The sequence below is a fragment of the Amblyomma maculatum genome, chromosome 1 (assembly GCF_055883805.1).
Source record: "Amblyomma maculatum isolate TAMU_Amacu chromosome 1, ASM5588380v1, whole genome shotgun sequence".
NCBI classification, from domain to species: Eukaryota; Metazoa; Arthropoda; class Arachnida; order Ixodida; family Ixodidae; genus Amblyomma; species Amblyomma maculatum.
In genome coordinates this window covers 319,175,619-319,202,008 of record NC_139344.1, presented here as the reverse complement: position 1 = coordinate 319,202,008, position 26,390 = coordinate 319,175,619, and the positions used below count along the sequence as shown (strand labels likewise).

General features: G+C 50.3%; 2 protein-coding genes across 2 annotated transcripts in view; one reads left to right on the top strand and one right to left on the bottom strand.

Annotated features, from left to right (window-relative positions):
• Window positions 1–632: 632 nt before the first annotated feature.
• LOC146207232 (uncharacterized) lies at window positions 633–25,444 on the top strand. The gene is made up of 7 exons (XM_084576495.1): window positions 633–2,590; window positions 2,651–2,859; window positions 5,568–5,941; window positions 8,179–8,489; window positions 12,396–12,448; window positions 13,336–13,438; window positions 25,313–25,444. The coding sequence occupies exons 1-7, from the start codon at window positions 753–755 to the stop codon at window positions 25,404–25,406; spliced, it is 2,982 nt and encodes a 993-aa protein (XP_084432621.1). The 5' UTR covers window positions 633–752; the 3' UTR covers window positions 25,407–25,444.
• The window catches only part of LOC146207230 (protein phosphatase 1H), a 44,321-nt gene continuing 42,823 nt past the window's right edge, over window positions 24,893–26,390 (bottom strand). Inside the window, exon 9 of the mRNA XM_084576595.1 lies at window positions 24,893–25,897. Coding sequence (XP_084432721.1) covers window positions 25,549–25,897 — 349 coding nt within the window. The 3' untranslated portion in view covers window positions 24,893–25,548. The remainder of the gene's footprint in view (window positions 25,898–26,390) is intronic.

Genomic DNA, 26,390 nt, shown 5'->3' with positions numbered 1-26,390 from the left:
ATATCATTGGTATTTCATAGCTGCCTTTTTAGAGCTAACCACGTCGCGAGACATTAAAGTTCGCTTCGATTTCCCGCCACAAAAAGCGCGCAATGCCACCACGCGTCCCAGCGGCGCACCAACCGGGGTGCCTCCGCGCGGGCGTATGGCGGAGCGGGCGTCGCGCTTCGACCGGCGCCTGCGCGCTGTGTCCGCAGCGGTGGCGGCCGCAGGCCTCGCGCGGCCATCTTGCGGGCATGGGAAACGAGGCGAGCGCCGAGCTGCCGCCGGGCCGGGCGGCAGCGGCGGCGGCGGGGCCGCGAGGCCCCGCGGCGCCGCCTGACCTCGACCTGAGCAGCTTGTCCGAGGCCGAACGGGCAAAGATCCTGTCCGTGATGGCCCGCGCCCAGGACCTGGAGGAAGCGGCACCGACGCCGCCGCCACAGCGGTAAGTGCCGTGGCCGCCGCTGCTTGCCACTAGTGAGCGCGTACTGCTGGGTGCAGGGAGCGATGCCCACTGTGCGGAAACTCCGACCTGGAGCTGGCCTGCCGCTGCGTGGACTGCGGACGCGCGGCTTGCGCGCGATGCGGTTCGGCGCTGCCCCAGCCTGACGGCAAGGTGAGGAGCGCGCGCGACCCGCGGCGGCGGCCGTCGCTCAGAGTCCCCTGCCCCGCCCCCACAGAGGCCCTGGGTGTGCACGGAGTGCCAGTCTAAGTTCCGCCAGTCGCAAGAGGCCCGGCGTCAGGACGGCTTCCGGCAGACCCCGGCTGCGATGTCGCAGGCGCCCCCGCCTGCGGCGGTCGCGCAGCAGTCCCCGCGAGCCGCCGCCGGCGTGCAGCAGTCCGCGACGTCGCAGTCCGCGCAGCGTGCCTCAGGCATGCAGCGGGCCATGCAGCCGGCCGTCATGCAGTCCGCACCTATGCAACCTGCAGCTACGCAACCTGCCGCCATGCAACCTGTCGTCTCGCAGCCTGCCGTGCAGCAGTTTACCACGCCGCAGATGACCGCCACGCCGTATGGCACGACGCAGCACGCCGAGCCGCAGCAAGTTTCCTCATCTCCCGCGCAGCAGCGAGCCTCGGTGCAGTCCGCTGCCGCGCAGCAGCAGCGTTCCACGACCGTGCAGTCGACCGCGGGCCAGCAGCAACAGCAGCGGGCTGTTGTCCAACAGCACATGGACGTTCAGCTCGCGGCTGCCGCGCAGCTGGCCGCAGTAGCACCTAGCGGAGCGCCGGCCGAAGAGCCGGCGCAAACCGAAGTAGACGAGCAGGAGGCCGAGCGAAGGCGGATCCAGCGCGAGGAGCTTGAGAGACACCGACGCGAGCAAGAGGAGCAGCGCCAGGCCGAGCTCAGCCAGGCGGAGCAAGAGCGCCGGCTCGAGCGCATGCAGCAGGAGCAGCAGCGCAGGCTTCAGGCTCTCGCCTCGAGGCCGCCGCCACAGCCGCAACCACCCGCCGAAGAAGAGGAGAGTGACGAGGAGGAGCTACCCGCGGTTGCCGAGGCCAACGAGCCGAGCGCCGAACAGGCGGAGCAGGAGGCGGCCGAAGACAAGCTCGCCAACAGCACGGGTGGCATACCGCGCACGGTGCCGCTACCAGGTCGCGCCGACTGGTCGCCCGTCAGCGACCTGTCCCCTATTCTGGATGTGTCACCGTCGCTGGAGGCCGCTGAGCAAGAGCTGATGGCGCAGTTCCACGAAGAGCGCCGCATGCCGCGAGCCACCAGTGGCACCATATCGGGAATGCTGGCCGACTTCAACAAGGCGCTCAGCCTGGCCTCTCCACCGCGCACGCCACGGCGGCTGCCTGAGCCCTCGCCGCCCGTGCCCGCGCCACGATGCCTGTCCGCGGCCGCCGCGCCCTGCAGCCCGTCGGTCACGCCAGAGCCGGCCGAGTCGCCGGCTAGCAGCGAGCCTGATGCCAAAGTCCGCCGCCGGCTTCCCCAGCTGCCACGTGACCAGGAGCCGGTGCCTGCACGTCGCGCCAAGGACCGCGCGCGCGTGCTGTCGGCGCCGGAGAGGCCCAACAGGCCGCAACCACCCCCGCGGGCCTGCTCGGTAGACGGTGGCCTGGCAGCGTCCTCCGGGGGCGTCAGCGGTATGAGCAGCATCAGTACGATCGGCACGGTCGGCCTAGCCAACACGGTCAGCACAGCTAGCTCCGCTGCCGTTGGAAGCTTCGGCAGTCTCGGGGCTCTCGGGACTTTGGGTTCAGTCGGCACTATTGGATCTCTGGGCACTGTGAACACACTGGGCACGGCAGGAGCGATCGGCACAGTAGGTGGCATGGGCACAATGGGTACAGTGAACGCAATGGGCAATGTAGGCGGCACCATGGGTAGCGTGGGAAGCATGGCAACAATGGGTTCAGTGGGCACAATGGGCACCGTAGGCACTGTAGGCAGTCGTCTTCCCTCGTACATGAACTCGCTCAAGCAGCAGCTGCGCGAGGAGCTGCGCAGCGTCACCGACGAACGGCGTCGCCTGCTGGAGTTGCGAGACCGGGACATGCGCTCCGAAGGCGACCTGGCCGCGCTGCTCGGCTGGTCCGGACGACGGAGGGCGGCAGACCAGTCCTGGACAACCACCGCCGAGCCGCGACGCTCTGCTGGGTAAGACTGCGGTATGATTGTACGCACTGCGCACTTACACCGCGCGCTTAATTGGCGCAGGGCCGATCCGTGGCGGACGCGACGGCGCGGCGACAAGAGCCGCAAGCCGCGCTCGTGGCATCCTTCGCCGTACGGCTCCGAGGACGAAGAAGACAGCTGCGAGCAGCGTAAGGCCTCCATCAAGGCGGAGATCGCCAAGCGGCGTCAGCAGATCGAGGAGAATGCGCGTCTCCACGCTGAGCTCTACAAGCTGGCACGGCTACGCCAAGGTGAGGAGGAAGCGGGGAAACTAAGACCGCTTCTCACTTGCGATTGCCATGCAGCTGTCGACTGTTACCCTCCATGTAAAGTATGTAAGTCAGCAAATCTGATAGTTGTAGTATACGTTTCACTCTTCGCGGATAACTGATCTGCTGCATCTTACTTCGGAAGGAAGTCTAGAACTGCATGATTAAAAGCATGCAGGATGAAAGCGAGTAGACTCTGTTCTGACAACATTGGTGACTTGGCATGTCCACCGGAACCGTGCATATTATGCGGCAAAAGTTGTATGCAATGGACCAAGTGGAGATATAGATTCTGATTTCAGGGAAAGCAAATAGCTTCAGTCAAGTTCTGGTGACTGTCGCTCACGCTATCTTGACGGGCACGGATACATAGCTCACTCAAGGTAAAAATCGAACACGAATTATTTAGCGGCCGTAGGCAAATACGACATGGTGACATGCATCTCTATGTCTGACGCATCATTTGAGAGAATGAAACACAAAGGAAAGTGAGGTGTCTATGAGGCAGAAGTGTTACAAAATTTATCTATTGTGCAGGAGATTTCTCTCCTACATGATAAACTGAGTCGGCTTTGAAAAAAAAAAAAAAGAGTCTCCTTCAGGTCCCGCTAGGTCCGCACGAGAGTTTTGATTGAGACTATCTCATCATATATGAGAAGGCTTCGAAAGAGGTAATGTGGAAAAGTATCCCAACAGCGAGATTTCAACGTACATTCTGCAGAGCTCCGGACATTCGGAGTTTTGAAGGGCCCATGGATCAGCTCAGGAACGTAGATATTCAACCACCTCCTGTTGGCCTCTTAAGCATTCGGCGCGACCCTGTATGCATGAGTCATGCTAGGGGCACGAGTACAACTTGTTCTTCCGTACTCCATGCTTATGACATCTGATCCACTTTTCGAGATTCGGCAAGATTCCAGCATTTGAGTGCACGAAGCCTGTAGGCAACTCACGACAGATTCCTTTGCGCTAACGTTCAAAGCGGTGGCGTGGTGCGGAAAGGCTAAGCGATGACGTCATGGGCGGTGAGATTCAAACAACCGCTGCCGTCTCCCACCCCATGCCGTGAGTCGTCAGTTGCCGTCAAACATATTATCTGGGCTTTACCTTCAGTGACATTTCCTTTCTTTTGCCGAGTGTTTCTACGCTGAGAATGTACCGCTATGTACCACAACTGCAGATGACGCCGTTATGCGGCCCAATACCCGGTGCTGTGCGCTGCGGAGGTCTGATCTCCCCTTCGGCTTTATTCGGCGATTGCGTCACTGTTTCAAATGCTATAACAAAAAGACTTCGCATGCTTTACCTGCCAGCTTCAGACATTCAATTGGTTTGTGCTCGTTGCAAACTCTAAAACCCCTTCAAATGCCCTTAAGGATGCCGTTGTGCATGTCTGAATGTATATACTCTCTTCTTTCCTGAATGTTTATCTTTCAACAAGGTGTCGGGAAGAATGCCAGGAAAAATGCCGTGTAAACAGTAGTGCAAGTGTGCGGCAGAGAAAAAGAAAAGTTAATATTGTTTTTTTTTTTGGGGGGGGGGGGGGGAAGGGGGTTAACGTCCCAAAGCGACTGAGGCTATGAAAGACGCCGTAGTGGAGGACTCCGGAAATTTAGACCACCTGGGGTTCTTTAACGTGCACTGACATCGCACAGCACACGGGCACCTGGCTTTTCGCCTCCACCGAAAAGCGGCCGCCGAGGCCGTGATTCGATCCCGCGTCCTTGGGAACAGTAGTTAATAAAAAAAGCTAACAGCTCGTTCACGAACTCATCAGTCATCACCACTTCCTCATGCTCACCTTCCTCCCCTGCCTCTCTCCTCCCATGTAGTGCGGCGGACTTCAGCGTATATATATCTTCATACTGTAAAGTGTAACAATTCCAGCTTTCTTCAACATCAATTTTAACTGCGAAGCAACTGTGGAATATTGCAAGATGCCATTATTGAAACATTGAAGGAAAATTTTTCTTTTCAAGTTCGTCTTTCGAAATAAAACCAAAACGGAAAGTTTTTGACGATAGCAAAAGCGTTAACAACAGAAAAGTTTCCCGAGGGAAGATCTGCGGATATAATGATTGTTGTAGTGAAATTTTACGCTTTGCGAAAAAATTGCGCCGAGAAATGAACTAGTCCTGAATTTCTTGGTACGGCAAATCCTATCGCTGTTTTGCTGCTGAGTTTGACAGAACGCGATCGATTTCAGCCGCATTTCGATGCCTCCCAAAAACGCCCGACGCAGAGCGGTCAGTGTACGTCAAAGAATGCCATACAGACGGTCCACAACATCTGGTGTTCCCAGTATGGCGGCCGACTCACGCTGTCCTTGCGCAGCTCCATGACGTTAAACCTCGCGTCCTGCCGCGCTGGCTCAGTGGTTAGGGCGCTCGACTGCTGAGGGCGCGATGTCGGCCGAGGAGGCCACGTTTCAATGGAGACAAAACCCAGGTGGTCGAAATTGGCGAATCCCTCCACAGCGGCAAACGTCATAGCAAATGCCGCTTTGGGACATTAAACGACATAAATAGGACCGTACCATATCTTATACCAGACTGCGCCGTTAGATACCCCCCCATTCTTTCTACTAACTTCTTGTCCTTCAGGCGCATGAAAGGTCGATTAATTATAGCTTCATTAAAATGGTAAAACGTGCGCATAAGGCCCTTCTTCTATGGCCCATGCGCGGCCAGCCGAGTCCGGCGTGTCCCCTGACCTGGGCATCGTGAGCGGCGGGACTGTCACTAGCGGCGGTGGCAGCGGCAGCGTGCTCGAGGCCATCGACCAGGTTCTGCGCCAGGAGAGGCGCCGCTGGCCCGCCGCCTCGGCGCCTATCATTAACGACGAGTGCTCGTCCATGGGCATGATGCACCCTCCGCCCGGAGGTCTCGTGGGCCTCGGGGGCCTGCACTGCGGTACGAGCGCCGAGGACAGAAGCATGGCGCTCATCGCGTCCACCTTCCCGGACTCACCCATCTCCTCCGAGGAAGAGGACGAGGAGCCTCCGGCCATGCCGCTGCTGCCGGACATGCCTCGCCGCCGGCGCCTGCACCACATGATGCAACAGGTGACCATGCAGGCGCCGTGGTTGAGTTCAGCTACTGTTAGATACTGGTGGGGTTATCCCTGCGGTAAACTCTGCCAGCAACTGCTTCAACGTAGCGATGCTTAAATATTAGTTTTTATCTGGTACCGATCTGTGTCCTCACGCAGCTATTACCGACTGTCGCACACACAGACACCACAATAATTACCAACCCCTGGTTGTCACCATTACAAGTCTAGATGGTGCCTTGAAGGAATTTTAGGAGAAAGCGTTAAGCCTAAACGATTTTGTGGCACTCCTGCCATCTTGAGGGAAGCAAGCAGGGCACAGTTATCCACGTTGTAATTTGGGCAGCAAGGGATGACTTGGTTGATGACGACGATATCATGATGATGATGTCTATACTACTCAGTCGGGAGATGCCATTTTATGCATCGCTATACATTTTTATTATACACCAGTGCAAACTTGGCTCTCTTAAATTTTTGATTGAACTAAAGTTTTGGAAGCTGTCATTTCGGGAAGTACCGCAGCGGCGTGAAATTGTCGTCTCGAGTGCCAAATGGCATTTTTGACATCACCGGAAGCGAGTGCTAATGCGTTGCGGCCAATTGATGATGCAGAGACGACGGGGAAAATTGTCTTCTGGGTCATCGTCGGCTTCTTGTTACTTCCTTCCCGAAGGAAAGGGTACTTTAAATGACTAGACAGTGATGGGCGCCTCGTTTGTTAAAGCATCACGCAGCCGGTGTTGTTGGCTGGTAACGGCCGACACGAATGTGAACATATATACTAGGAATCCTTTAAACATTCCTGTTCAAACAAAGGTGCTCTGCTTCCGCAGTCATGTGCTTCTTCCGAGAAGGAATGTAGAAGGTTTTTTTTATAGTGCTCAATGAACCAAAAAGACGTACGAGAAATTGAACTGAATCATGGACTAGTTTGTAGGAAAGGCGTGCACGGGAATTGTAGATAGTATACCTGCATACGGTGAAGCAGAAACTACAAAAACGTTGTTGCCTTTATCGTGATCTCTCCTCCGTATATTTTTATTCTTCAAAGCCGAGCCTTTATAGCTTTCCATATCTTCCAACTGGCTGCAGTCGCAGGTAGCATCAGGCAACGGGATCGTATAATCGGCTTGTCATTACTGTGATATTTTAATGTACACAAGGCAAACGAAAGGCGTCACTTATGCTATGCAATAATACAGGGCGAAGTAGGCAGAGAGAACTTCGCCACTCAAGTCCCATGCAAATACCAAAACTAGCCGGCCCTGCCGTCGGTTTCCACGCGTCCGTCGGTTGTCGACGCGAGGGTCGGTTGCCAACGTGTGAGTCAGAGGGGATTCCCCTTTCAATGCACAGTTCCCTGTGTGTCGACTCGACAAGCGCTCAGTTGTTGCGAGCAGGTACGGGAGAATAGACAGAAAATAGCAGCATGAGCCTCCCACGCTGTTTTGCAATACTGCAAAAGATATCTCTGCGCCACAATGCACAGTGAGAACTGCCATTGCCACTGAGAGTCTATGGACGCGGTATAAGGGGGGGGGGGGGGGGGGGGGGGGGGGAATCACATTACGTGGCACTAGCTGCCACACACTTCTGTCGCGCTTAAACATTACCGAAGGAAAATTCGCCACTACTGTAAGCCCCAGCGAAAAAAAAAAAAAAAAAAAAACTCGCAGCCATAAAAAAATATAGGTAGGATGCAAAGGAAGGCGACTATTTCTTGCATAAGCTACCGTCTTTGCAGTGCACCGCAAGGTTGGTTCCAGACTTGTATGATATTGCAGTGGCATGTTCTCTAATCCCGTGGTCTGGAACAAACCTTGCGGTGCACTGCAAAGACTGTAGCTGGAGGGCAAGGAGTAATTTCGGCCCCCTGGGCATCTTTAGCGTGCGCTGAAATCGCTCAGCGCACGGACGCCAGTTCTTTTCGCCTCATCGAAACGTAGCCGCGCTCGGGATCGAATCCGGAACTCCGACACAGTAGTCGGGCATCTTAACCACTGCACCACCGCGGCAGGGAGCGTGTGGTCCCCGATGAAGTTTTTCTCAATTCTGGGTATGGGCGCCTTTTCGTGCCTTGGCGCTGTTTGACCGGACTGCCCTTGCACCATTATGTATAGGTCGTCCTTTACCTCCTCTACTATCATGAAATGAGCGGTACAAATGGCTATACTTTCAATCTTAGTCATTGACCTCAGTTGGAATCCACGTCGATAGAACGAAGCCGCTTTTGCTGTGCATCTGCAGTCGCAGGAGCCTGAGCTCGACATGGTGGGTGGTAGTGCCGGTGGGGGCAGCGCCCGGCGCGTGCTGCTGACGCGCGACCCTCGCCGGGGTGGCCTGGGCGTGCGCGTGGTCGGCGGCAAGCGCATGAGCAACGGCCAGCTGGGCGCCTACGTGGCCCGCGTCGGCCGCCCGGACACCCTCGGCCAGCTGAGCGAAGGGGACCGCGTGCTCGAGTGGAACGGCGTGCCGCTCACCGGAAAGACGTACGAGCAGGTGCAGCGCATCATGGACACCCACAACACCGGCGACGAAGTGGAGCTGCTCGTTCAGAGGTGGGTGTTTTCTCACACACTCGGAGGAGAGCCAGCACACACCTGCTCGACAACCGCGCATCTAAGGAGAGACAGTGAACGCAACTGACGGGCGACTCTCAAAACAGAATGATTTCAGCAAATTGGGTGTATATATACGTGCGCAAAAAAAAAAAAAAATCATGTTATACATGCATAATCTGCTTGTAATCGAGGTAAAGGCGCCTTTATGATGCGTGGCAAGGGCACAGCTTGTCGAATAACAGTAATGATATTTTGTGGTCGCAGTTGCGCAAAAATATTTGAAAGAAAAGCAGAGATCTGAGTAAAAGGTACTGACGAAGCAAAGCTCAGGTGACATTAAGAATGTGTTACGGAACTCTTAAACTGCGGTTGGTGTTTCAACGCTCGGCACTGCAGGCGGCTTTGAGTCGGCTAGGCAATCGACTGTAATTCGCGCCAAGAGAGAGACGGAAAGGCGTTTTTGTGGCGAATATAGTAGTGCCATTCCCATATTAAAGCTTTGAGATTTTTGCTGTGGTCCATTTGCAGTTTACAGGTTTAAGACATCACTCGGAGTGCGTGCAGCGTGCAGAACCTCATCCTTTTTATGCCTTTCTTCCATTTTGCTTGAGAAGGGCAGATGACAGTTAACCTTCTTTCACCTGCTGTCCTTGTTTGCACATGTGTACACTACCGGTGCAAAATTAACTGCGAACCCGAACATAAAAACCTCACGGGAGATAATAAGAACTGATACGGCGAAGCTGCAACAGCAGAGATCTTTTGACTTTCTCGTTGCATTGGCCGCCTTCCCATTGCGTCCTTAATTTGATTTCGCGTCACTTCTTCGTTTCGCTCTTGGGTCTGAAGGGGAAGAACGGCGTCGACATGCTCGGCCTGTAATTTTAGTTCGAATAAAAGACTACTGCTGGGGTATAACACCCCAAAGCGACTCAGGCTATGGAGGACGTCGCTGTGGAAGGAAATTTCGACCACTCTTTAACGTGCACTCACACCCTACAGTACACGAGCGCCTTGCTTTTGGCTTCGCCAAAAAAAACGACCATCGCGAGGTTCGATTTGGGAGAAGGTCTTCTGGAAAGGGGGAAGATATAGGGTAAGAGAGATAGGGTTGAGTGCGTTTGTAAGTGCATGGTGGAGGCATGGTGAAGGAAGGCGATAGGTTGAGGGCTTCCTCAAGGAATTTTGGCCACCCAGCGCGCATTTCATAAATAATGAGCCCGTTAGAGCGCGCATTAAAACGAGCGCAATTATACTCGTTCACTGGTGCTGCGATGCTGGCTGCTACTCGCTATTGCAGCCCAGTAATTGGAGATCACACCGCGCATTGCCTTGTCAAAGACGGGCGATTTCGGAAGACGCTCGACATGGCCACAATTTGTTGAAACGGTGCCGACGGTAATCGCTTTTTTTAAATTCTAAATGCTGACATGACTAGTGCTAACATCTACCTCCAAATCTAATCGCAGCCATGCGCCTAATTGGAATGGTTGCAAAGTCAACTTCTACAAGTTAATTAATAAGCCTGGCAGTTAACATGCCCGTTTTCTGATGTCCACCAGCATTGATATCACTGTGGCGCAAAAATAATCTCTCTTGTGGAACTTACTTTTTTGAAATACCCGGAGTAGAGCTTTCTTTTGTCTGTTCTCGATAAATATCACGTATTTTCAATCTTGGGATGCTAATATTTGGTCTAGCTTGACTCCTCTTCTATTTCCTTTTGAAGAAACCATAATTTGCCCTCATATAACCTTTCCGCCTCAGTAAACAATTCCTAGGAAGTGTGTTGGATGTCAGTAATCAGCTGAGAGTACCTGGAACATCTAAAGCAGACATGCGCTCTTTTTCGGAACAACCTAAAAGACTGGAAGCCGTTAAGGGCCACAGGCGATACCGCTCATGGCAAACGTCCCACAACCTTTTTTCTTTCTTTTTTTTTTTTCATATCACTCAGATTAAGCTTACATTTTGCGATAAGGGAGCAAATATTCATAAACATACACCCGAAAGCTGTCTTACGGCGACAAAGGAAATCTATGCAGCTCTCTAGGAAGCTGAAGAAAAAATTGGCAGTGGCTTAGCTTGGTTAAGCCTGGTAATTCCGAAAGCAATAGCTATGGCTACGCCTAGGTTCAGCTGGTGGTGTAGCTGGTTGTGGTGCTTGTGGTTACGCTTATGGTTATGCAGTGATTCACTCTGGCCACGGCATATGGTTCAACTATTGTTTATTGCGGGGTGCTACCTGGTTATTCTATGTATAACTAGTAGCGAGGCAAGGAGTGCCGTGGCTGCAACGATATACTTGGTTGTGGGTGAGGTTAAGGCACAATGTACAACTGCCGCTCCGGCACCGGCTGCAACGGCATTCTTTACGCCAGCAGAAATGAAAGCATCCCTGGAGACTGCGTTGGTTCCACCTGCCGCTAGGCCACCTCCTATAGTATCGAACGTTGCACCCCCGGCGGTAGCTGCGAAAGGAGCGGGAGTTAGGCCGCGGTTGGTAGCTGCCGCCTCGCGAGTTGACGGCGCGAGTTGGGGGCCGTTTTTGCGGCAGATGGGATGACGTCACTCCGGCTGTAGCGCTCGATCCCTCACGGAGGGAGCGGGAGTTAGGCCGCGGTTGGTAGCTACCGCCTCGCAAGTTGACGGCGCGAGTTGGGGCCCCTGTTTTTGCGGCAGATAGGATGACGTCACTCCGGCTGTAGCGCTCCCTCACGGAGGGAGCTGGAGTTAGGCCGCGTTGGGTAGCTACCGCCTCGCGAGTTGACGGCGCGAGTTAGGGCCCCTATTTTTGCGCAGCTGTGCTTGGCGGCGCGCCAAAGGTCATGCTATATATAGGTCAATGGTAGCTACCGCCTCGTTACGCGAAGGGCTGAAAAGTGAAAGTAGTGTATTGCTTTCGCAATAAAAACGTTCGAGTCACTGCGGCACCCGCATTGGGGGAATGCGTAAGCATTCTTTGTGGAAGAAGAAAGAAGAGACACGGATGAAGAAGAGGCTTCCGGTTTGTGACGTCACCCTATGACGTAACACTCATGAAAGTTGGATACCACGTGTCTCTACTTGAACGTCTACATTGCCCCCTTGGCTATTTCGACATCTGATTAACTTAATTGGCTTTCGCCGACTCTTGCAGTGACGTCTTACCTTATGATGTCACACCGACGTCGACATAACAATTTACTCATTCACGTCCACCAAGACACGTGACCGGAAGTTGAGAACTGAAACCGCAAGTTGGCTGGAAGCCATCATGAATCCCCTTTACACACTTAATGATTAGCTCTAACTAATTACCCTACATCGACCGTTCTTAATTCCGGTACACCTTTTTTGATGATCTATTCGATGGTACCATTCGTTTTCCTATTTACCATTTCCAGAACACAAATCTGTACTGGACACGCCAAAACTGCCGACATGTCGTCATAATATGCTTACGCATTAAAATTCGTCCAGGTCCGGGGTTCGAACCCAGGACCGGCGCCACCGCCTTTCCGGAGCAGTGGCTCTGTCAACTGAGCTAACCGGAACGGCCAGCTATCAGATGGTAGGGAGAGAGGGAATTGATCAACAACTGGTAGTGGGAACGGTGTTACAAAGTGAACACATATTCGCCCACCTGACCGCTGACATCCCTGTTAGGTCATTTGTTAGAGCGACAGTCTGGAACAGGTGGCGGTGTCGGGTTCAAACCCTGAACCAGTTGCAATTTTTCCTCAAATTCTGAGAAAGCAATAGCTCAGGTGGATGGTAATGAGTGATTAATCCCTTATTACTTTTACGACCTTTCCGTACTTTTGCATGGACTGGACTACATAAGTAACTTCGAGAGTCTTTCCAATGTTTACGATTGTCTAGCGAAGGCAGAATATCACAACGAATGTCGTATTTTTGCAGCGACTGGGACTCGTTCGACAGCCCCGTACCGACGCAGCGGCGCCGCCAACACGGTAAGCCTCGCCGGTCACGTACATACAGTTCTAAGAAATACGAAAGATGAAAAATTGTTTGTTCGCAGTGAAAAAGCCCCAGTGATTATTAGTGTTTTCTTTTTTTCTTTCTTTCTCCTGTTGGATTGCACCTTCTGCAGTCCGACGCAGAAGTTAAAATAGGTTTGATCCTCGGGTGCGAACGATGTGTTTTCCTTTCATACAAGCCACGCTCCGGACTTTTCTCATGCTCGAAAATTACAGGGTTTGTACGGAAAATAAACAGGTTGATTGCTATATTATCTGCCAATTTCTGCCTGCAAAAAATGCGGTGAACAACGATTGTGCTGGCTGCGACGTTATGGGCGCATAAAGGTCGTTTTGATGCACCTTTAGATGACGAGATATATGTTCTCGTAGTCGTATTCTCTAATAGAATACCTAGTCGGGAGAAATATTTGGGTTAGAATTTGAGCAACCCAGTGCGAAAACGAGTGACGGTGTATTTGAAATGGGCAAAGGCCATACTTTTCTATAGTCTACCGGTAGCACGAAACTTTTACTCATGGTCGAGAAACCGTCACATAGCATACGGCCTGATCATGTCGCCTCAGGAACAAAAGCGAGCAAATATCGAATATGAAACTACCGCTTATCGCTGTTTTCGGTTCTCGAGCTGACCGATCATGCTATATTCGATCATTTAGCGCACGAAGTCGATCGTGCGATTGAATCCAGTCCGTGGCCACCGCATTTCGGTGAAAATAAGCTGCGCACCCGTGTTAGTGCAAGTTTTAAAGAACCACGGGTTCCTCTTCAGTTGCCGGCCTCTCCTTGTTCTCTGTTACCGTGCCTTATATATCAAACACGATGGGACTCCAATGATGCGTCATCTCCCTGCTATGCAGGCAGGCGAGCGCGGTTCGAGTGGAGCCCACCCAACGAATGGCCGCAGTCGACGGCTGAGATGCTGCAGGCGTCGCCGCCGACGGCATCGCTACGCCCCTACAGGTCAGTCCTCTTTGCAACCAGCAAATTTGGTGGAGACACCTGATAGCGACAAAATTGCCTGAAGAGTCTTCACTATTATACTCGGATGCAATCCAAGACCGTAGCGGCAAACCCTTCGAAGGAGGCCCCGCAAGGCCGCAACCAATGGCGGACATCGATTGTCATGACTTCCGCCAGCGTCGCCGCATTAACAGGCCAGAAGACTAACCGCAACATCAAGACAATCGGTCGACGTCTTTGGCTGGAGGAGGAGAAAAACTTGTATTGAGAACGTATTACTTGCGGATGAAACGCCTCAATCCGGGAGCCCACTGCATACTTTTGTTGCCTCATTTGAGGGCCATTGCTGCAGCGTTCGCCAGTATAGTGTCAAATTATTGAGTCAATGTGCAGCTTTCTGGGGCACCTTTTAATTGTGAGCTAACCTCGGGAAATTATCAGCATCATCATCATCAGCCTGATTATACCCACTGCAGGGCGAAGGCCTCTCCCATATTTCTCCACTTAACCCGGTTCTGTGCTAGCTGCATCCACTTGACCCCTGCGAACTTCTTAATCTCATCCGCCCACCTAACTTTCTGCCGCCCCCTGCTACGCTTTCCTTCCCTTTCCTTTCCTTCCTTCGGGAAATTATAAGATGCTGTTACGCACACGTTGACGGGAGTGGTCTTGCTTTTAAAGTTTGTGCTGCGCTCTCATGGAGTAGTTAAAAATGCCATAAAAAGAAATGGACTACGTTTTTGAAAATAAATAGCAAGAAACTATAGAGACATGCCATGGAAACATCTGTGGACATCTTAAGTGTTATGGTGCAGCTATACAACACGCAAAAAAAGAAAAAAATATGTTCGAAAACTAACGGTCCCCACAATTTGTCCAAAAATTATGGGTATGTGCATTCGTGAAGAGAAATAAGACAGTCACAATTTGATTGGGGCTTCACGGTGACTATGATTTAAAGCAAAAACAAAAAAAATGCAACACAGATGGACCACAGACAACGAGAACCATTTTCCTGAGCGTTTTCACTTTTCCTTTTCCCTCTTTTCCTCTCGCAAGTGCCGCCCGTTTACCACGAACAGTTTCTATTAACTATCTGCCGGTCTAATTGACCTAATGAGAAATGCACTCAACACACACGCCAATGTTGCGATCCGATTAGGGTTATCATCTTTGGATGCTCCAAGCTCTAGATGGTGTTTAAGAGGTCAAACATACGTAGCTTCAACAAAAGTGGGACGAAAAAAAAGAAAATCGAGACGAAGCGAGGTGGCAAACTGCGGATGCGGACGTGGGTGCCTGTAAATAATGATACCACGCCTCTCTGCGCCAATTTCACCATAACGAACGGTATATGCATGCCATATTGTTCAACGTATATATAGCCGGCTTCAAGACGCTTAATTCCTAGCCTCCTTCAAGTTGTAGTCATCGAGAGCTGAAGCGGCACGTTTATCATGGCGGCGTGAACATTTCTGTGTGGCATAGACACTCATTCGACTCCGAATCTATATGCGTCTCGGATCAAGCATGTATGTAGCCTAGTGGATACAGTTCTAGCTGCTACACAGCTTGTCGCGAACACATACATTTGACACAAAACAGCGAAATCCATGATTCTTTCCTTCTATTTTTTTCAAGTCTTCGAGGTTACATTTGTTCCGCTTTATAGGGCTATAGCTCTGCCCTAACTCAAGACATTCGTGAAATTATTCCCGCCTCTTCTGGTCACATTTGAAGAAAGGGTGAATACCAGCAGAAATATATATATATATATATGCGAGGACACCAGAGGAAACTGCGCAGGACACGGACATAGACCATGTAGCCTATGCATGTCCTGTGCAGTTTTCTCTTCAGTCCTCGTATCCTTTTTTTTTTTTTGGCTGGTATTTAACCCTTCTGCAAATTATTTATCAACAGGGCCACCATTCAGCCTTGCTTCTACTAACGATCCAGAAGCTTGAAATGTATTAATGAAGCATCGTTCTTTTTTTTTAATTTTAATTTCCACCTGTAAATAAATCAAGTTTTATTTGCTCCTTTTCTTCCATGAAACTCCTGCTACCGTCCTATAACCAGGCCTGTTTACAGAGCACTGAATAAAAGCTAATCAATTTTAGAGCAGCTAGAAGTTATCCTCGGAAATGTTTAATAAAATGAAATTGGAAAAGATATTTCTAGATACATTTACCATTTTCTCCACCCCTCAGTCTTTCTCTCCTGTTCACTTCCCCAGACAGAGTAGTCAGCCAGCGATGTTAAAACACCGACTAAACTGATTGACTGAATGTGCTCTATTTGAGGGGAAGACTCAAGGCCGCCGTGGAGGGAATTGTGGAAAACACGTTAGTCACGTTTCGAGATCCGAGTTGGTGCACAGTGCACTTTGTATTTCCTGGACCCGATCGAATGGTCGGTAGCCCTACACCACCCCGATCAGGCCGATTTGGCTCCGAACAGTAGCTGTGTGTCGGTATATGCGAGCAGCGCGGTACGGTAACCTTATGGCCGTTCTCCCGATTTCAAATGCAGCGCATTGCCATAGTAAATGGTTAACGTCCGCGCGGCAGTTCACGGAGCCCGCAGGGGCAGGTTATATCAGGCCGTCGCTATTTCGCCAAAACATAACCATTAATGACGAAGACCTCTTGGGACCATGTAGGGTGTGTCTTGCACGAAAAGAGTACCGGCTGGGTATTCTATGAGATGCGAGAACGATTTACAGCATAAGGAGAGGTGCACGGGCGAAACGCATTCATTACTTCATCCCTCAGGGAAAACCCGCTTCTTAGCTTTATGCTTTTTTATTAAAGGTTTCTCTATTTTTCCAAATGCATAATTCGTATTAATTTGACTGTCCACCCCATCGCGAAAGTATACGCTGTTCAAAATAACGGCTTGAGAGGCTAGTTGGTGCATCATCGTAAAAGAAAGAAGAGATTGGTCACCGCCATGTTTGGACAAGGCTATGGTGTGCGAGGAAGAGTGTGACATTTTCCCCTTGGCAAAGAAGAGGGAGATGAGAAGAAGAAGTTGAGACGTGCCTGAGTGTAGAAGAGGAAGTGTTTTCCGGTTCTTCTTACAGTTGGTAGTGTGCGCGTGTGTTGTGGATCTTCTCCTGTGTTTGTCTTTGTTTGCGCCACATATCTGAATACGATATACGCTGTTCGCATGCGATTCGACTTTGAAAATGCACTTTTCTCTACAAGCTGATCGTGTTACGAATAAATTCAAAGTTATCGGCAGATAATGAGCCCGCCCTGCTAAAAATAAATAAATAAATAAATACCATTTTGAACACACACGGATAACTGCAAGTTGAAACCATGCAGTTTAACAAAGACGACCTGCGATTTCTTCGTCGCAGCAGTACGCGACCTTGGCCGGCTGCAAGTGTAGTGTGCCAACGCGTTCACACACAATATAACAAAGAGAACGTTGCCCGCCTTTAGCGTGTAGCCGATGCACTTTGTGATAGCGCCGACCACGTGGCCCTAAATCAACCGAGTACTGGCAATATCGATCTCCGTGGTGGCTCAGTGGTACGACGCTCGACTGCTGCCTCCAAGGGTGCGGGATCGAATCCCGGCCGCGGTGGCCGCTTTTCGATGAAGGTGAAAAGCTAGGCGCCCATGTGCGGATCCCTCCGCTACGGCGTCCTTCCATATAGCATGAGTCGCTTTGGGACTTTAAACCCTGCAAATATATGGCTGTGCGAACATTGCAAATTTTCGAATATCGAATCGAATGTCCTCATATTCGATTCTTTAAGCGAATCAAATAGTGAAAGTTGAAAATTATTCGAAACTCTTCGAATCTCTCCGCAAAATGTCAAATAATTTTCGAATACCCGTTTAACGTATTACGTACAGTACTACCATTGGAGCATGCCCGGTCTTTCATATGATCATTAATTTTTTTTTTGAAATGCGCTTTGTTTCACTGGCTCTGCACTACTTTTAATATTTCACCTTTTGTGATATCAATTGTGGTTAGTCTGAGAAATGTTTCTCTTAGTTGATGAAATGTTCAACTGATGCCAGGCTGTACATCTAGCCAAGCTGAATCTAGCAATTTTAGCAACGCTTGCCAACTCTGCTTTACTTTACTGAGCAATAATTTGTTCTGATTACTGATTATGGCACAGCGCATTTTTTTATTTATTTAGACTTGATCTCACCTATAGTCAAGGTTGACGCAGCTGTGCATTGATGTGAACTCTAAATCAAACAGCAATTTCAATAAAATTTAATTTTAGACTCTCTTTCATGTTTCATAATCAGGGTATAAATGATATGAACATAACTTACAGACTATTCGATTCATATTCGATGTGGTGCTTTCACTATTTTATTCGCATTCGTTTCGGTTTTTAGCTGCATTATTCGTATTCGATTCGATAGTAGGCTGTGCTATTGGAATTTGATTCAGTTTGGAAAAGGAGCTATGCACACACATCCGCACAAACAAAACCAAACGAAACCAATTTCAGCCCAGCCAGCGCGGGTGCTAGTGTCTCTGTGTAGCTTGCAAAAAAAAAAAAAAAAAAAAGAAAGAAAGAAAAAAAATCTAGTTACCTCCCATAGGCGCTCATGCCGTTACGGCCCACTGGAAAAGAGGGAATCTCATGAGGTCAGTGCGTCGCGGTACCCCTTTTCGTTGGCTTCACCGCTCCACGAGCCGCAACATTTCTCATGACAAGAGTTTTAAGGGTATTGGGGGGCGGGGTTCTAATCCTTTACTTGTGCCTAAAATGATCTCCTCACACTGGTAGCCCACAGCCTTGTAAGCAACCATAGCCTGTGAAAGACCTGTATGAAGCCCCGATTTAACCACGCCGTCCCAACGTGTCTGCGTGGCATATAGGCCTAGCGAAAGTGTATGCTGACTCAGAACGCAAGGGAAGAGGCTTGGGAGGCATTCCTCCTCGAGTGCTCGTCGGTCGGGGCCCAAAAGTGCCTGGCCCGCTGTGCTCGCGAGGCGACTGGTACTTGCGGCGGTCCGGACTGGAGCTGCTGACCAACTGAGGCCGGCGTTCACTATCTTCGCCGGCTCGTGCCCCTCTTTGATGCAGAAAATAAAACCTTTTACAAGTAAGCCCGGTCAACTAGCTGCAGCTGGCCCTCCAGTCCTGCGATGGACAACGGTCACTGCCACTGCTGCCACGGCATAACTATCCCCGTGTCAGCCGTAGCAGGTAGATAGTACCAGAGCGAAATGCGGCTAGGCGGTGGTATAGTGGAGAAATGGATATCCCCTCCCTGCATTTATGGGGATAGAAGAGAAGGTGAGAGGTAATGGGTGGCGTAGGGTTACTTTTGAAGCACTAAACTCTTAGCGGAACAGAACAAATTGGACACGAAAACGAAGCACGATCGGACAACTTGTTCGAGTTCACTTTGTTTCACTTCGCAAAGAGTTGGCGCGTCGAATGCAGCATGTACAACCAACTAGGTCCAGGCCTCGCTCTCTTGGCTTAAAGGGGTATGGCGATAGCGGAGGAATGGGGATTGGGGCTGCGACGGGAAAAACCCGCAGGGTCGCAACTGTGGAAGGTTGAGGAGCTACCGTTATCAGATGGGACTGGGCACCTAAGCACCTTGTCCCACATAACCTATAGACCCATCAACACCTCGGGTGTTGTTGGATGCTGATGGGTATGCTGATAGGTACGATGATGAGCACGCTGTGTGGTCGTATGCGGCCGTGCAGCGAGCAAGAGGACGAACTGATTGACTGCGTGCAACGGAATCAGGTATCGGACTATCTGGTATATGGCACAACTGGAAGCTAGAACAGGCCAGCTACATGACGCAATAGAGCTGCACGGAGAAGACACTGTGTAAAGGTATGCACAGGGTCCTCACGACCACTGCATGTTGGACAGGTTGGTTGAAAGCCGGCTCGTGTAAACGCTTTGGGCTTAAACGGGAGAAATCCCATGACAAAGCGACACATAAATGAGACGATGAATAAACAGCGCTACAGACTAGGACGGAGGTCAAGAACAAACGGGATATTTATACTGTGTGTTTTTCAATAAACTTCAGTTGCGAATCAGCGCCCATCCTGTTTGTTCTTGACCTCCGTCCTATACTCGGGGACACTTTTTCTTGGCAATGGAGCCAAAGCTACAGAGCCGAAACGCACCTTCTTCCTACGCAGCTGAATATAGTCCCTAGTTGCATGAGCAGTTTCTGCAAAAACAAATTGAAATCACAGCGCTAGTTATTTACGGTATAATTCTTATAACATAACCGATTTTCCGAAATGAAGCTGTTATGCCTAAAACATTTGTTCGTGCCGCCGGTGGGGATCCGAACCCACAATCTCCAAATCTCGTCTCGCGGGGCTCTGCCATGCTACAGCGGCGATCCACACAACAGCACAATGACCTCCTTCCGCAGGCTCTACGTCACCATTGTGCGATAGTAGCCGTGGTAACGTGAACGGGAAAGATCCAGCTGGCGCGAGCCTTCACACATTGCCTCACCGGGAAAGGCTCACAGGCCGCGTCATGCACATGCCTCTTCTTTCAGTTGGATGCCGATATGCATCCTGTCGACCGATATATTGTCATTTTCGCCACTAACAGCTGCAGCTAAAAAAAAAAAAAAAGTGTATATATTGTTGCGAATAAGAGCCTTCGCGCTAGGCCAGACATAAAATCATCGTTCATCCTGTCACCATGTTGTGCGTCTCTTTGCTTGTCACTACGTAACATTTTGGTTGGAGGTGCTGGGTATGTCATCCTCGCCTTGGAGCATCGACGCCATCTGTAAGCATCGACCGAGGTCCCTGGGACATCGCCGAGCAGCTTCGCCCCAGCCCTTCCTGCCCAGACTCAACCAACAACCACCGCCCAGACCCCAGCCCGGATCTGAAGACAAGGAGAACAGACAGACCAACCAGACCCGAGACGAAGGACCCAAAAGACCCAAAGGAGCCGGACATGTACACGCAACCCCTGCCCAGCCACTCGTCGCGACCTCGGGCCATCGGTCCCATGGACTCTGGTGACGGATGGTTGAACTGCTCTAGGGGAGGCGCATTACCCAAGCATCACCGTGTTCATCGTCATCGTGGTGGCAAGCGCATCATTCTCTCCTATCCTTTCTTGAACATCTACACCATCACGTCACCATCGACTTCAACAAAACGATCGGGACGATCGCTCGGTGGCCCCGGGAAGTGTTGCGAAGATCGGCAGTGGCGCGAGCCCTCGCGCTAGGCCAGACATAAAATCATCGTTCATCCTGTCACCATGTTGTGCCATCTCTTTGCTTGTCACCACGTAACAATATAAATTGATAGATTGATTAAAACTTTACTTTGCACAGATTTAGGAGGCCCCCGCTCTTGGCACGCAGGCCTGAGGAACGGGGGCTGGAACCTCCGCGACTTAGGACATGGCGAATATACCTTGGTTATTCGCGGCCTCAGCCGCCAGGCGGACGGCTCTTTGCTGGTCAGCGGGGACATCACTTCGCAGTAGGGTTACCCAGGCGTCTATAAATTTAATATTGTCCCTAGCGCCGTGAGACTTAGGGCATTCCCAAAGCATATGGTCGAGGGTACCCCTCGCTTCGCAGGCTTTACATTTATCATTTTTTCTCTCATCTATCTGGGTGTGGAACAACCAGACAGGAGTTGGGAAGTTTCCGGCTTGTAATCGCCGCTAGGCTATGGCCTCTAAATTATATGATATGGGATCCGGTGGCGGCATCAGACGTCTTTCTAATCTATAATTTCCGACGATTTCTTTATAGGTTTGCAAACGTTCGTCCATCTCCTGGCAGTCGAGTGGCTCCGCGTTTGCCCGGAAGTAGAGATCGAAATCATGGGCCGCCTCGTTGCCGGGGGCGGACGTGTGTGCTGGACCCAAATTTGGGTTGTTTTGCGATCGATTTTAGCTGCAGCTGATAGAATGCACGCGGGCAGCTGCTTGCGAGACCCCGCCTTTTCCGATATTGCAGATAGCAGTTTTACTGTCGCTAAAGATCAAGATAGACTTCGTTCCGACGCAAGCGAGCGCTATTGCGACCTCTTCAGCCGTGTCTATGTTCCTGCTCCGGATGGTGGCGGAGACGACTGATGCGCCGCTACCATCGCCTACCGCGGCGAATGCCGCCCCCGATAGGTCTCTTGCAGCGTCTACGTAGGCGACTTCTTTTACTCTGAATTCTGCTCTTGTAACCAGCGCTTCTGCTCTCTTTTCCCTTCTCTTCTTGTGGTATTCTGGGTGCATGTTGCGGGGGAGAGGAGGGACGATGATGTTCTTGCGACATTGTGGCGGTAGGGCAACCTTGTCGACCGTGCCCCTATGTTTTTCGACCCACCCATTCTAAGATGGTTCGACTAAAGTCACTGGAACTCTAGGTTCGACCCGTGCTTGTCCTACTTAATCTTTCATGTTGGGCGATCCTCACCGCTTCAGCAAGTTTCGTCCAGCAATTATGCACTCTCATTTCTAACAGGCGGTCCACCCAGCGCCCTCTAAGCGCAACGCCTGATGAGCGCGTCTAATTTTTTTTTCATTGGTCCTGGTGTTGAGGAACGGTGTGGCATAGCATAGTCGTCTTATTATGTACGCCTTGGTACGGTTTTGCTTTGCCATCGACCTTAATTTAGAAGTTAGTCGCGCTTGCATGTGTTCACACAAGAACGGTAATTAAGGTCCCACGATCATTTTTTGTTTTCAATGAAGTTTTTATTTGTGATTGGCAAATGGCTCGACACAAAGAAATGAACCTTAGTTTTGCAAGGCATGCAAGTTTTCTCGGGTAAAAAATTGTGTATCACTAGAGGCAGAAACTCTTGTTTTCGCCATTTCAAAAAGTTGCAAGTTTGGAGTCATGCGTCATGCTGCTTGCGTTTCAATATAGCAACAACTTATTGGATGGTGCCAGAATGTAGGGGTAAATATTTACAGGTTTCAGTACAAGCTGTTTTTTTTAAAATAATTTTGAAACTATATAGTGCGATACCTTTCTAGTCCTTAATTATTCTGGGTACTGATGGTTTTTCAGGGAGATTTCAATAAAAGTTCAAGATGATTTTTTTTTTAAATTGGAATCAAAGTTGCCCTTTTTTGCTTTCTTCGAAATTTGGCCTAATTTGACGCGTTGTGGTGAAAACACCTAACGGTTTAGAGCCTCAAATTTTGCCTGAAATTAAGAACACATCCTCCATAATGCAGAAAAAAGTTTGAGACAATTCTTCGTGCTAGAATGTAAGATTTAAAATACTTTTTTGCAGCACGTTGCTCCTGGTGAAAAGTTTGCGATATTTTACTAAAAAAAGTTTGGCAAGAAAAAGTGTTTTTAATAACTTTCCTTAAAGTAAAGGTTGCATCGATTTATTGAGTAAAAAATAATGCACAACAAAACTTTAGTGTGCAAGCAGCAGGGCTTCATACTTGCAAATTTTTTAAATGGCAAAAGCAGCATTTTCCATCTCTAGTGATAGTATGATTTCTTCCCAGGAAAACTAAGGTGCATTCCTTTGCCCACCACATAGAAGTTTCATTAAAACAAGAAATGATCATGAAACCTCAATTACCGTTATCTGAGCACACCAATATATATCACCCTTAGAAAGAAATACCTGTCTTCCAAAGATAATTGTTTTAAACGATAGCATATGAAGCTAGTTCCTCTGAAAAGCCGCCGCTGTCGCCATAGATGGCGGCCGGAAAAATCCCCACTGGTCGACAGGGTCTCTGAGGCCACAACCACACGACCTCGCGTAGTTCAATCATCCCACATTCAAAACTTTTTAAAAATATCATGGAGTGAAAAGGCAATTTAAAGGCACTATCACATATGCCAATTTTTTAAAAATGCATTCTCATCGTATTACCTCAAAATTAACTGTCACAAGTTGGTTTGGTTTAATTTGTGGGGTTTAATATTCCAAAGCAACCCAGGCTATGAGAGACGACGCAGTGGAGGGCTCCGGAAATTTCGGCAACCTGTGGTTCTTTAACGTGCATTGACATATACAGGCACCTTGCTTTTCAGCTCCATCGAAAAGCGGCCGGATTCGATCCCGCATTTTCGGGCACAGCAGTCGAACGCCCTAACCACTGCCCCACCCCGACATGGCTATCACAACTTGGAGATGGATATACAACTGTACAGGTTTATTGCACACATAGCATATTCGGCGACAGTAGTGACCAAGCTGCATTTCACGGAACACAGACATCTGCTTGTCATGCGTGGAAACCTGCCTACAATTGCAGCTACTTTAAGTATTTGTGTCATGCTGCATTGCACACTATTCTCAATGTTGATAAGCTGATGGACACAGCAAGATGTCTGAAGTATTTCCCAGCACCATGACAGCAATTTTTCTCACCCCAGGTCCGAATGCCTTGGCTTATCGTGAGTTAATGCAGAGACAAGTCACCAGAAAGTGCAGGATGCAGCTAAGCCTACAAAGTGCAACAGCACCTATAGACCTCTGCATCGGGCAAGGAGGTTGTCGAAACGCCTCCTCTCTGGGCTGTTGCAAACCAGTTCCTCTGCAGCCTCCACCGTGCTGACGCCAGGCACACACAGCAGCCCAGCGAGCAGTGTGGTAACGCCCAGAAGGCTCTCATTGCAAAGGTCGATACTGAAGGATAACTCTCTGTGGCTCTACAGCAAAAGCTAGAGCCAAAATGCACCAGCTCACTCCGTAGCAGAATACAGTCCTCCCAGAAATTTCATCGGACTTGCTCTAGAATATTGCACTATTAAGGAATTGTTATTGATCATGCTTGAGTAAAAACATATAGCTCGAGTATAATGATGTGCTGCACATATGCCAATGACTATTGGCAATTCTGCAAAGCATAAGTGAGCTGCAACTGCCTGCTGGTTCCTGCACGCTTTAGCTTGTTTCAACAACATACTGTAAACTGTGTCCGCTATTAGTCACAAATTTACGGGCACATATGCCTTCAGTAACATAGAGGAGCACATATCCTTGCAGTAGGCAGCTCAAAAACTATTAATGCAGCATCAAGGAGAACTGAAATCGAAGCCGTAACTGAGGCCAATGCCTGAACTGCTGATGTAACTTTGCAAGGAAAGCTCTGCTCCCTGTAGCCTTGGCTGTATAGCTGCAGAAAGCGGTCCCCAAGTATAGTCGTGTGCTTCAAGAACTGCATGCAGAAAGAAAAACACAGGAGCAAGGCGAAACCATCGCATTCAGATGCCTTTGCCTGCACTGGAAATCCTCACTTTAATCCATGCAGAAAGAAAAAGACAGGAGCAAGGCGAAACCATCGCATTCAGATGCCTTTGCCTGCACTGGAAATCCTCACTTTAATCCCTATATATTAGGAAGTTGTATTTTTTCCTTTCTGGAGTGTGCTTATGCCCCCCTCCGCCCATTTTTTGCACCACACTTTGTCCATATCTGTCCTTGTGATCAGAAATTGCGAACAGAACAAAGGCACAGTGGCGGTTCAGGCATTCCATTTTATTCTCTCTCCTTTCTTTCAAAAAAAAAATAACACACCACATCCACTTGCTTATGCTGTACACGTATGAACACGTCCAGCGGCACCCCAACCAACCTGTCTTCTTTTGCGTAATTTCTACCTAATCCCCTGGAATGGAGACAGGGGTGCTCGTCGGCAAGCGTGAGTAACCGGGCTTGTTTGCAGGTCATGGAAGGATGTTCCCACTATACATATATATATGCGTCTCACACACGCTTTACAGACCAAAAGAAAAAAAAACAAAAAACAATGTCTTTGATCTGAGCCCCCTCAATATAGGCAAGTGCCAAAAGTCCGGAGCAGGGTCCCGAGCAGTTAAAAAGTAAAGGAAAAGAAAGGAGCTGGCCAGTGAGTTGATGCAGTCATGTTGCTCGCAGGGTGGTGTCTTCGGTGGCGCAGCAGCAGCAGCAGCCACGACGGCGGCGTGGTCCGGACCCTTTGGCGGGCCGGAGGAAAGTGCAAGTGCCTTGAGGCCCGCGGTGGGCCCCTTTCTTCTTCCAAAGGCGCAAGATGCGCGCCAAGTGGGCGGCAGGGAAGTGTCTTGCGCGCAGAATGGGGTTGAACAGAGGAGCAGGGAATGACACACACGCGCGATCACAAGAAGGAATAAAACCTAGGAAGCCGCCGCTGATGGTGGCGGTGCAGGTGGCGCCGGAGCGGGCACTGACAACGACAATGAAGACGGTGGCGGAGACGACTGAGGCTGCGAATGAATCTGCAACTGGGGCTGCTGCTGCGGCTGCTGCTGCGACTGCGGCTGCTGCTGTGGCTGTTGCTCTGCCTGCGGCTGCGGATGCGTGGTTGCTATCCAGGCACGGTGTTCATCCTGGTAGCCTTTCAGTGGAATGACGAACACACTGATGTCGTCAATGGTGGCCGCTCGGTTGTCGGCCGTCCGCCAGCTTCGCTCCTTCAGCTTTCCCCGGGAATGCATCACCAGGTCCTGAGCGGCAGAGATGTACCTGCACCAAATGCCATCACAGTGTGCGCTGTGCTCAGAAAGAGCCGTGCTTCTGCTGTTGTTCAATTTTCCCACAGCTGAGGGTTCGGTTTTGGGCAGCGCAACCGACGCCGCACTGATGATGATGATAATGCAAATCGGCAGACACACAAGGCAGGAAGGGGTGCAAAATGCCCAGATAGGTCGGCCCGCGTGTTTTCTCTTCAAAGCCACCCAGCTACTCAATTAAACAGCGACTGCTCCATGTCGTACGCTCAAAATGTCGCATATGCGATCGTCTTGTCAGCACAGGTGGCAAAAACCATGTTTACATGCAAACAAAACAAGGCTTGGTCTCTGAATTGCATCGTGCATGAGGCTGCTTGCTTGCCTCAAACACAGTGTTCTTGACTTGGTGTGTAATCTGACACTTTGGCCGCATTTTCTGCAGAGGGTGACAGTGGACACTCTTATCATTGGTCAATTCCTGGTTTGAAACATGCAAGCGCCTCAAC

Excerpts from the sequence above, each read along its gene's own strand:
- LOC146207232 (XM_084576495.1), top strand. The coding sequence starts at position 753 with ATGTCGCAGGCGCCCCCGCCTGCGGCGGTCGCGCAGCAGTCCCCGCGA. Across the intron at positions 2,860-5,567 it reads GCTGGCACGGCTACGCCAAG|CCGAGTCCGGCGTGTCCCCT; the intron begins GTGAGGAGGAAG and ends ATGCGCGGCCAG. Across the intron at positions 13,439-25,312 it reads GCATCGCTACGCCCCTACAG|GGTGGTGTCTTCGGTGGCGC; the intron begins GTCAGTCCTCTT and ends TGTTGCTCGCAG.